Source organism: Oryzias latipes, chromosome 4, assembly GCF_053564925.1.
Source record: "Oryzias latipes strain Hd-rR chromosome 4, Olatipes_Hd-rR_3.1".
NCBI lineage: Eukaryota > Metazoa > Chordata > Actinopteri > Beloniformes > Adrianichthyidae > Oryzias > Oryzias latipes.
Window position 1 is genome coordinate 3,254,264 of NC_136240.1, and position 11,920 is coordinate 3,266,183.

The 11,920-nt window shown below is 44.1% G+C and overlaps 1 protein-coding gene across 1 annotated transcript; it reads right to left on the reverse strand.

Moving 5' to 3' along the window:
• Positions 1-746: 746 nt before the first annotated feature.
• wdr18 (WD repeat domain 18) lies at positions 747-10,995 on the reverse strand. The gene is made up of 10 exons (XM_004067554.5): positions 10,709-10,995; positions 9,683-9,793; positions 7,834-7,967; positions 6,712-6,853; positions 5,660-5,803; positions 4,756-4,820; positions 4,313-4,437; positions 2,705-2,868; positions 1,261-1,329; positions 747-897 (listed from the first exon to the last, which is right to left on the reverse strand). Exons 1-10 carry the CDS (start codon positions 10,925-10,927, stop codon positions 769-771), a joined length of 1,302 nt encoding a protein of 433 aa, XP_004067602.3. The 5' UTR covers positions 10,928-10,995; the 3' UTR covers positions 747-768.
• Positions 10,996-11,920: the final 925 nt, after the last annotated feature.

Sequence of the window (11,920 nt, forward strand, 5' to 3'; positions counted from 1 at the left end):
ACACACACACACACACACACACACACACACACACACACACACACACACACACACACACACACACACACACACACACACACACACACACACTGCTGCCGCCAAAATTCCACCTGGAACAGGGTGGGCTTCAGTGTCTTGCCCAAGGACACATGGGCAAGGCAGGAATCGAACCAGCAATCTTCTGCTCAGATGTCGACCGCCCAACCGCTGCATCCCAGACACCTTTCTTGAATTGTGTTTGAAAGTTTATGTGGAAAACGCTGATCTGCCGGTTTTCACACAAAAGCAGGACGTTTGAAGCTGAGGATCAACACTTGACTGCAGTTTCTGGACTGAAGCCCAGAAACTGCAGCTTTTTAGAACAATCTAGAACTTTGTCCCTGCATTTATGAAAGGAGGACGTCAACTGTTAGCACAGCTGGAACAAAATACCTGGTTTTATTTTCCTGCTGCAGGTTGAGGTTTTTTCAGCCCAAACTGAAATTGCCCTTCAATAGTTGGTTTCCTCTGTAACCCTTGTGCTATCCTAGGCACTTTAACGTTGGGAGTTGGGTCATCTAGACCCACTAGACAGTGCTCTGAACCTTTTTTCTTCAATGATTTGTGATCTTCACTGGTGTCCATGGATTACATGAAATCTTTCCACCTTTATCATGGTAGGAAGAACAATGATCGGGTCATCTGGACCCCATAGGAAGCACAAGGGTTAACATAGTTATGTAATAAAAGATCAAATCCTCCCAGACTTGATTAGAACGGCTTTATTTTTCACGTGGGCTTGGTGAGCAGCTGGCTGGAGAACTCGTACAGCTCTCTGTTGACCTTCTTCAGAATCTGGACCTCTTCCTTCAGCTCTGCCACGTGCACTTTTGTGCTCTCACCATCACCACACACCGACTGCAACACAAGGGACACACAATTAACACAACACAACCTTTGTCCACTGCAAAAAGTGCAGAGAACAAGAACGGCGCCAAGTGACAGAAATGGCCGCAGAGGCAGACCTACAGACTTTCTGGAAGGAATCCTGGCCATGCTTTACATTTGCTGACGGTACATCTGAGCCTCTAGGTGAACATCAACACAGCTTTAGCTATAATAATGTTTCTGCTGAGCTTCTTTAGCTTCACTGAGGAAACTGTTGAGAACCGCTTCAGAGAGGACAGATGTTCAGAACGAGCATCTGCACACCAAACTCAAGTCATTCACTTCACAGAGCAGAGTGAAGCCCCGCCCCCTGTCCAGGCTCCGCCCCCTCACCCTGTCAGTGACAGCAGTCATCAGCGTGTACAGGTGCTCCGCCTTCTGCAGGTACGTCTCCTCCTCCTTCTAGGAACAGAAACACACAGAGCTTCACTTCCCGTCATCCTTTCACGTTCAGGCGGTTAGACGTTTACCTTCAGGCCAGTTTTACTTAAATCACTGCGCAAAGTTTTGGACAATAAAAGACATTTAACACATTTCCTGAGTTAGAACAAACTCTTCAGATGCACAAAATAAGGAGGATAAGAAAAGACATTACGTCCTGTAATGGAGATAATGCATCCTTCAATCAGCTCTTCTGTCCTTGTTGGTTAGCGTTAGGCCACAAAACTATACTTCAATGTACCGCCATAGAACATTGTCCTGATGCTGTCGCCTAAATGTGACCACAACCCCTTAAACGTCACGCAGTATTTAAACGGGCCGGACTTTAAGACGTGGAGGAGAAATGCAACAAGATTATTCCATAGGACATCCATAAAAACAGTATTTTATAGATGGGAGAATTGAATCCACTGTGTTTTAGCAGTTTTGAAGCTTCAATGTTGACGATTCATAAAACATGACGCTGCTTTCAGGCTGTTTTTGTTACGATTTCATATCAAATGTGATTCCTGGAGGCAGAAAGAAATCTGTTTTTGTTCTCTACAGGTTTGATGGCGATAAGGACGTGTTCATACCATTTATTAATCACTTTAAAGAAATTTCATTTTATTAAAAAGAAAAAGGTTTAAGGTCATTCTGTGTAAAACTGCTTTTGATTTTTCTACTCTAGTTGGCTGGTGACCCAAAAGATAAACGTGTGGAGCTATTCCAGTGATGAACAGAGAAACATGCAGTGCACATAGAGCAGAAGGCCTGTTCCTGAAGCAGCAGGCGTGTTGAATGTCAGACTGAAAGATTCTCCCACAAACGCAGCAAAGTCAGAGCTGCACAGCAGCTACAGTCTGATCCAGCAGGTTTGCTTTCAGGTCCTACATTACTGTGCTGGAAAGACGGTTTGTCACTTTGTGTTTGTCCTGTAAAACATTATGGATCATGTTTTGACATGGAAATGGTCAGTTTAGCGTTCGCTTTGATCTCTGTTCTCGTTTCAAACTGGAGCAAAAGCTTTTGCTTTAACCGTGTTCCTTCAGTAAATCTGAGATGTTTCAAACGGAAATAAATATTTCAATCCAAACAACGCGCTGATTATTTCACATTTCACTTGTGAAGTTATGTGGTTTTTTCTGATGCAGTTCATTCAAATGAAGATGATGGGAAGGTGTCCAAACCTTTGGTCTGTACTGCAGTTTTTTTTTTAATCATGCTTTAAAAATCCCACCCAGCCCCATGGTTGATGGTTTTTATTTCAAAGCAAACGGACTTTTTGATGCACGTCCAGCAAACATGGTGCTGTTTGAAAATGGCGTTCTGTGTGAAGCTACACCTGCAGACACACCTGTGCGTGGAGCGCCGGCCGGACGCACACCTCCCCCGCCTCTCCACCCTCGTCCTCGGTGGTGTGCAGGTGGCGGCTGAAGCGCAGCAGAGGGACGGCCGGCCGGCTGTCCGGCAGGAACATGTTGGCAGGAGCCGGCATGATGACGGCGTTCGTCACGGGACCTGCAGACGCCGGCAGAAGGCGAGGAATGACAGTAAAGGACGTGAAGCCGACCGCTGAACGGAAAACAAACGTTCATTTGTGTCCTCATGAACGGTGGAGTAAAACATCTGAAGAATTTTCATCAACGCCGGCTTTTGTTGCCAAATTGGGCTCTTGGGCGTTTTTCTCCAGAATGACTCTTGGTTCCACCGACAGAGGTGACTGCAGGTTCTGGAGGACGGCTGGTATCCGACAGTTAAAGTACATGAGGGTCAATAAATGTTCATTTGGTAGAATTTTCACCACTTTTGCGTTTAGTTTGAGACAAAACATTCTTGGAATTAGTCATTGATAATGTCCACTAGGCTTTAAATCTCCCGTTGAAGAGTCTTGAGGTTAAAGGTCACCTGTGGGTCTGTGTTTGACCCTTGAGCTATCTTAGATGACCCCCCCCCCCCTTCCATTGACGTGTTCTCCCTACCATGACAAAGGTGGATAAAGGTGGAAAGATTTCATGTAATCCATGGACACCAGTGAAGATCACAAATCATTGAAGAAAAAAGGTTCAGAGCACTGTCTAGTGGGTCTAGATGACCCAACTCCCAACGTTAAAGTGCCTAGGATAGAACAAGGGTTAATCAGTTTGAGTTTGTCTTGATTTCAGGAGTTTTTTGTTTGTATAAATAAAGATAAAGTCAATTGAATCCTCTACACGTCTTATCTCCAGCTTTGTTTTCCTGGTCTGAGCTGGAATCTGGATCAGAACCGTACGGCTGAATAGATGTGACAATGCCGTCATTTTTGTTGCACCGCTAATGTGAGACTGGGGTTTATGATGTGTGTGAACAACTGTCACAATAAATCCATATCTATAAAGTCAATTAATCCGTGTTAGGATTAAAGACTCCTGGTTTGTCTGTTAAATGCAGCTTTCTTTTATTTGGAAGTCTTCTTCGGTTTGCTCACTGGTTCTTTTCTGCAGAAAGAAACTTTCCCAATTCTTTTGTTTTCTTTACTCGACATGCGAGTCGGATGTGATGGAGAGAATCCAGGAGATTTTCAAAATAAAACTTCCTTCATAATCAGGTTATAAATTCATTCATCTTCTAATCCGTTTTAACCCTTTAGGGGTCACGGGGCTGCTGGAGCCTATCCCATCCACTCATGGGTGAAGGCTGGGGGCATTCTGGACAGGTGGCCAGTCTGTCGAAGGGTCACAATCACACCTGGGTCGTAAATAAAATGACTATGTTGGCTGTTTGTTTTTTTGTCTCTGTGGCCCGGTACTAACTGTCCCACAGACCGGTACCAGGTGTCTCATGGACCGGTACCGGTCCCCAGCCTGGTATCTGGGAGCGCTGTGTTAAAGAGACTTACAGTCACGCTGTCTGCTGGAAAGTGGAGAGGGATTTACTTTAAGTGGAAGAGTCTAGACCCAGAGACACCCCCCAGGGTGACGCTCACCTTTATGCGCCAGGCACCGGATGCTTTGTTTGCTTTGAATGTCCCAGACTCGAACCGTCTCATCATGTGACCCAGAGAGCAGGAGGGTCCCGTCCATCGACACGGAGAGACATGTTACCATGTTCCTGAAGACAGGAGGACAGCGGCATGTGCCGGTACATGACCAGGATCAATGCTACACACCACCACTCATGTCCTGTTGGGGGATTTCTGTTTGAAGGGTGTTGAGTCTGAACCCTGATCTGGTTCTTTTTGGGTTCCTACAGTCAGTTTTTCATCACTCTCAAACAGACCTGATGACTGGACTGGAACCACTCCGTTTCACATGTAACACGGCACATTTCTGCATGTACACACGTGCTTTCATACGACACCTTTGGTGTTATTATTCCAGTGGAAGTGAACCACAACCAAATGTTGTGGTTGCGGCTTTGTGGACTCACCCGTGTCCTTTCAGAACCTGGTTTCCTTCACTGTCAGACTGAAAGGATCTCTCACGGAGAAGACTCTGCAGCAAAACACAAAACATTTGTTGAGACCTGGCAACCCAACAGAAGAGCTGAGCCCACCTTCCCCCACATCCATGCAGTTTGAGCTCTACTGCTATCAAAAGCCTCATTTCAGCTCAGATCCAGATCCGTATTTTAACTTGAAGCCTCAGAGACGGAATAATGCCGAGGTATTCATGGATTAGACTTCCATTAAAAAACCTGCATGAAGACCTGTGGAATAATCTTTAAAGACGATGAGTTAGTAGAATTGTTGTCATTTCATCCTTTGTTCCTCCCTCTGTGGGTAAATTCTCTATGTTCTGTGATGCACCTTATCTTTGAAATGTATGGAAAGTAAAAAAAAATGTTTTTTTGATATCTAATGTATTTAAAAACTAGCGAGGAAGATGCAGAAAGTCTTGACTAACTTAATTTTTGTTTCTTTTTTATTCTTTATTTTAGTATAAAAGGAAAATAATAATTTTGAAGAAAAAACCCAGATAAGGATGGTCATTAAAGTCTCACTGCCATCATCACTGATCTGTTTCCTAGGGTTCCCAGTGGTTTGTTCAGGATGATGATGCTAAATCTAAAACCTTTTGCTTTTCAAGGACATAGTTTCTGCAGAGCCGATTGTAGTTTTATGTAACATCCACAAACATTTTCAAAGTGCTTTTTTTTATCTGCTCCTGATTCACAATGACTGAAATGCTCAGACTAACTACATGTCCTCCATCATCAAAAGAAGAACATGTCAAAGGGACCGTTTTCATTGGAGTCTTAGACCTCAGGTTGTGTTCAGGTGTGAAGACGTGACATGAACATGGATTCACTCCTCACACACCGAACGGCTCACCTGACTGCACAGAGACAGCTGGAAGATATTCCCATCACTTCCGCCACAAAACAGGAAGTACTCGCAGGGGTCACAGGTCACCGACATGATCTCCACATCAAACAGGACAGACAGCAGCAGCTCACCAGAAGACAGTTCCCAAACCTGCACAGGCAGCCAGGTGAGGAAAGGTAAGACGCCGGCAGAACCATCAGTATCTTCAGGGTACGCTGTGAGAGCATTAAAGTGCAAAAACACCAGGAGACGATGAACATAAAGCTTTCTGAGGAACTCAGTCTGGAGATGGGAGCCCTGATCAAATCTGGAGAAGGTTAGTGGAATAATGTAAATGTTTGACCCATTTGTTATTATTACATTTGACCATCTTTAAGGTCTGTTCTAAAATGAAAGGATTTTTTCCGTACATTTAAGCGGCAGTGTTTGTAACCCGTCAGTGAAGTTACTCTGTTCTTGGGTAGAGCGGAGAACCTTCTTTACGTTCCAGCTGCTCCCTTCAGCAAAGCCTGTGATTGACAGATGAGCTTTGCTTCTATGATGGATGTCCTCTCAGATTCAAACATTTGGCACTGGCACATGGAGGCACCAGACTGCGCCCCCTCCTGGTTCTGTGGGGGATTTATTTATTAAGATTATTTAAAAAATCTTCAATGGAATGTATATGAATAACTGCACCAGTTTGAAGTGAAAACATTTGTTCCTAAAATAAATTTGGCAGGAGGAGGTTTTAATCAGCTGATGATACACAGCTACCACTATAACTCCTGAAGAATATCAGGACAACTCTTTCAGTTTGGATTTAGATATTTAGTCATAACTGCACAAAAGCTTCTGTAACCAACCAGAAGAAACCTCTTCATTTTCAGGTCTGAACTTTTGTCTCAGCTACAGGCTACGGCTCTAAACGTGTCCAACTCAGACCTGAGCATTTCTTTGGACTTCCCTTCAGTTCAAAGGTAGAAGAATCCTCGTGTCAAACAAACATTTGACCCTGAGACCTGAATCCCACGTTTGTAACAATCCACTCTCACAGGAGGTTTGAAACTGTGCCTTACTTTGACAGTCTGGTCCAGCGACGCAGTTGCAACTCTGGCCTGAGCTCCCATGCAGCCACAATGCAGGTCTGTGATTGGAAGGGAGTGACGGGACAGGACGTGGCGAGGCTCAGGAGTTTGGCTCGTGTCCAGCTGGATGACCCTGACAAAGGGAGGACACAGATGTCAGAGACAAACGAGGGTCGTCCACATACGACTTTGGGGAAAAAGTGCAAGAACACAAACATGTCTCCTGCCCGCCCAGTACGGCATCTGTTCTTAGGGGTAAACTCTTCTGGAGAGCTCACATGTCATTCCAAAATACCAGCAACAGTTTGTGAAAACCTTGTGGAGACTTAGAGAAAATGTCTGACTGCTGTCATTGCCAACAACTGGTAAATTAAGTATTGAGATGAACGTTTGTTATTAACCAAATACTTATTTTCCACCATGGTTTACAAAGAAATTCTTTAAAAATCAGACAATGTGATTTTCTGCTTTTTTTTGTCTCTCATAGTTGAGGTTTACCTATGATGAAAATGACAGGCCTCTCTGTTTTTAAATGGAAGAACTTAAAAATTGGCGGCTGACTGAATACTTGTTTGCCTCACTGTAAATCGCAAGAGTGAATTCAACTATTTAAGTAAATTTTACTAATCTAGCTAAAAAGGTAACGTTTTATATTATGTTGTTGTGTTTGTTTGTATGCAGGCTTTGAGTTCCTGGGGGGGGGGTTCCAGTGTTTTACCCAGGGCACCAATATTGTCAGGACGGCCTCTGCATGCCATGCACAGATGTGTCTATAAACTATGCCAGCCATGGGGATTCCTCCTATGGCCTACCTGTTAGGGCATAGGAACTGAGCTGCACAATCAGCTACAAATACAAACCGGTAATACGCTTCATTAAGCCGAAACTTACCTTCACTGTTTGTGGTAAAAGAAAATAGAAAAAGAGCATCTTAAGTCTTTCATACTCGTTATTGTGTGGTGAGAAAATATGATATAAACACAATACACAGGCATTGCTGTTTCCACTAAAGCTGCTCACACACACTCTACTCAGGCAGCAGTGTGGAGTTTCTATCCATCAATCTGCTCTTGCAACCATTTCAGTAGAAATCATATGACAGTGTGCACATACCCCCACAGATTCCAAACCAGAGCCAGGTTGTCTTTTCCCCCAGAAACAAAATGGCTGCCATCATCGGTGAACTTGATGCAGGTAATGTCCTGGTAGTGTCGACTCAGGACACACAGCAGCTTCCCTGTCGACACCTGGACCAATCAGAAGACAAGCCTTACAGACACACTTGAAGTTTAACTTCTCTTTGAAGATGAAGTCAGGTGAAAGCTACTGAAATGAAACCAGAGTTAGACAGAGACAGAGAGCACAGGTCACCTGATCACAGGAGAAAACACGGCTGTTGTCCGAACAAGAAGAAGCTATTTTGGAAAGACACTGGAGATGGAGAGGGGGGTGGGGGGTGGGGGCAGAAGGATTTATTTTCACAGGAGAAACTTATAATGTTCTTCCATGTTCCATTCACTGTGGAGAGAACTGGGTTTTAATGGGAGGGGCCTAAAGATGGTATGTATCCAAATGGCAGACACCGCTACTAGCTCTGTGATTTCTTGTGGATAAAGGATGCCGTGTGGGGAAGGGTCTTCTTCTTCTTACTGTCCTTTACACCTTAAGGCATCACAGGAATCTTTCCATTTCCCACGGTCACAGGCCAAGGTGTAGATGGCTCCCCAGGTGTGTCCAAACTCCCTCAGCTCAGCTTCTACTGTTCGGCACCAGGTGATCTTTGGCCGGCCTCATTTTTCTTTTTCCACCTGGTGTCCAGGTGTCTTTAGAATCGTGGTTTCTTCACTCCTTAGTACATGTCCAATCCACGTCCAGCGTCATTTGAAGATGACAGATTTTCATTGGAGATCTTTTGGGGGAAGAAAATTCTGAATTTCTGGTGTGGATGTTGGAGACTTTGGTCAAGTCTTGCTGTCTGAGCACTCTGCTCCATCCAGAAACACTGACTGATCACCGCTGCTGTAGAGGTCCAGTTTGGTCTTGGTGCTGTACTGTGATGACTTCCAAAGATCGTTCATGCCCTTAAATGTAGCCCTGGCTTTGTTAATCCTGTTCTGTGATGATGTTACCCAAGTGAGCAAAGCTTTCAGTGAATGGTAAAGTCTGGTCATTGACCTTGATGGGGGGCTGTGGCGTAGAGTTCAAGGAGGTGGGGGCAAAGTCTGCTGAGAACTAATGTGAGCTGAGGGGTTTAACACTTTCTAGGGTTTAGTGTTGATAAGTTGTAGGGACCGTTGGGCATGTGTGGCTGTTTGTTGCATTTGTCAGTCATCATTGGTTGGGATGGGTTACTTCTTGTTGACAGGCAGAACTGGAGGCTACCAGCTGTTGCTGACTTTGTTAGTTTATCAAGCTGTAAGGTTTACTTCTATTTATATATTGGTGTTTACTAGGCACGGTGGTTTTACTGAAGTGTTTTTTAAATTTGATTATGTTTTTATGTAAAGCACTTTGTTGGAAAAGTGGTTTAGAAATAAAGTTGAATTTCATTAGATTCGATGTCTGGGTGGTTGTCGTCTTCTGTGGAAATGGTTAGGCTTCATTCACTTTGCTTTCATATCTGTCCTTGACCTCTTTCCTTTCCTTTTCCCATGTTTCCTTGAGGGCATTGGTATTGCCAATAGGCTAAAGCCGAGTGGGGAGAGTTTCGTCTTTTCTGACTGCTCTTGTTGGGCATTTCTGTCCCCCACTGACTTTCATGCTCCATCTTGTAAACCATCTTCTTCTTCTTCATCTTGCTTTGATTTCCTCATCTCTATCTTGGAAACTGGTATTTATCATGACAGGGCAACTAGTTAGGAGTGTAATGATTAATCGACTTACTCGATTTATGATCTATGATCCAACCGGATCAATCTGTCTGAGGTAAACCTGGCATTTGGTCCATATTCAGACAGCTTACCTCCCACAGATGCAGAGCCTCCCCAACTCCAGCAGCGAGGAACACTCCATCCGGCGAGGCAGTCAGACAGGTGACCATACCTGGACAGACGATCTTCTGTTGTAGCTGATCCTGAACAGGAAACACAATCATGTGACGTCCTCACATCTGCAGTGACTGTGCACAGGGTGGTTCTACACACAACTGGGAACAACTTTAGATTCACCAGTTATCTCATGGGACATAAATGACAGGTTCAAGACACCTTTAAGGTGGAGAATCTGTCACTCAGAAACCTTTTTCCTCTTTTTTAGGTGAAGTGACTGATGGCTAAAATCCATCTTTAAGCGATTTTTTAAAATCCTTTTTGTGCTTCTGGCTTGCCATATTTATCTGCAGTTCATTGATTATGTTATTTTACAGAAAACGATATCCACAGACCAACAAATTTTAACCCACCTGAGAAAATAAAACCCTTGACTTTCCGTATGCTAATGCACAGGAGCGTACAGAGCTATCAGACGTAGGACTTGGAGCCAGACACCAGCTCAGACATCCATGGATCTATTTAGCTGAAAGACCAACAAGATGCTGGGACTTTTTCACCAACACTTAGACTCTGTGGTCTGCTGGGGGGCAGCATAGCTGCCAGTGACCCACAGAGACTGACCAAACTGATGTGTGAGAGCTGCAGACATTTGAAGCAGTGATGGACTGAACAGACTGATGGATCATCCTGATCAGCTGCTCCATCCTGTTCCAAAGAGGCTCCTCATCCCTGAGCCACAGATGTTATTGCTGCTGAGGATCATCATGCACAGGAAGCTCAAACTCCTCGCCTTCTGTTTTCTTTATTGCTTCCACTTCTGACCATGTCGATTATCTCAAACTTTCTTAGATTTAGTAAATTCCTTGTTTAATTGTTACAAACTACAGAGTCTGCAGCGGTCTGGTTTCCCGGTGGATCAGGATCCATAAACCCCTTCATGATCTGCCCTAGAATCGGACCGGATCCCGCTGCCTGCCGTCGCCGTTCCTTGTTCCTACCTTCCTCTGGATCTCCCACACGTTGATGTAGTTCTTGCCCAGCTGCGCGGACAGCAGGAACTCCCCGCGGAGCACCGTGAGGCTGCGCGCCGCGCTGTTCCCGCCGCGGTACGACAGCAGGCTGGAGCCGCTGTGAAGGTCGAACACGGTGAGGTTCCACAGCTGCGAGCCGGCGTCCGCGCTCACCACCACCTCCAGAGGAGTCGCCATGCCGCCCATCACACAAAGCAACGCCGCCACAAGCAGGCGCCCGCGCCCGTGACGTCACATCCGCCACACAGACAAGTGCATTGTGGGAAAAAGATCTGATCCCTTTTCCGTTTGGATATCATCTAACATTGAAAATTGTATTTACACACAGTGTGGAGTTTTGTGTTTGGTATTTTGTATCTGCAATATTTGCATGTATAAAGCTTGTGGAAGGAAATCCAAGACTTTTGACCCAACTACTGCAGTTTAGAGGCAATAGTACCAAAGACTCATGATATAAATGTAAACTTCTGACTTTGATAAAAGTAATAAAAACTTGTTTTAAAAAAACCCAGTCTCATTATTCTGACATTTAGCAAAAAGAAATCTTTGTGCTAATGGTAAATGACCAGAAACAGGAAAACGTTTACTTTTATTTTGGCTGCGTGAGAAAAAAAGCATATGTGTGTTTTTATGAGGTGTATGTACATTTCTGGTTTCAACAGTATAACAGGAGAAAACAACATTTATGTCTTGCTTTGTATAAAACTTTTTGAAGGAATACATCAGCTTTACTGGGATGATCCTGTGACACAGGATGACTTTTCTTTTACCGGTAAATGGAATTCAGGTGAAAAGTTAAAACAGATTCACATTTTGAGAAAATGCAAGTTTCTATTTCTATATTTTATTCAAAGCAAAAAAGAAATATTAAAAAAATATTTATTAGAAAAGTAACAATGTAATGAATGAAAAACAGTCTAAAATTTTCCTAAAATGTAAAGCTTGAATGCTCAAATGTCTTTTTGTTGTTAACCACTTTACGTCTATGGATACAAATTCACATTCAACCACTTCTGCTCCCAACTTTCCTTAAATTAGCATCCACATGATAGCAAAAACCTCTATTGTAAAGCTGGGAACAAATTCAGGCGTCAAGCGGTTAAAGGTTGCAGGCCCCTGACTCAAACACGTGGATGAGAGTGTTGTGTTTCTCTTCTGCCAGCAGGGGGCGGTAATGTG

Excerpts from the sequence above, each read along its gene's own strand:
- wdr18 (XM_004067554.5), bottom strand. The coding sequence starts at position 10,927 with ATGGGCGGCATGGCGACTCCTCTGGAGGTGGTGGTGAGCGCGGACGCC. Across the intron at positions 4,438-4,755 it reads CAGGTTCTGAAAGGACACGG|GAACATGGTAACATGTCTCT; the intron begins GTGAGTCCACAA and ends TCCTGTCTTCAG. Across the intron at positions 2,869-4,312 it reads CCGGTGCCTGGCGCATAAAG|GTCCCGTGACGAACGCCGTC; the intron begins GTGAGCGTCACC and ends CGGCGTCTGCAG.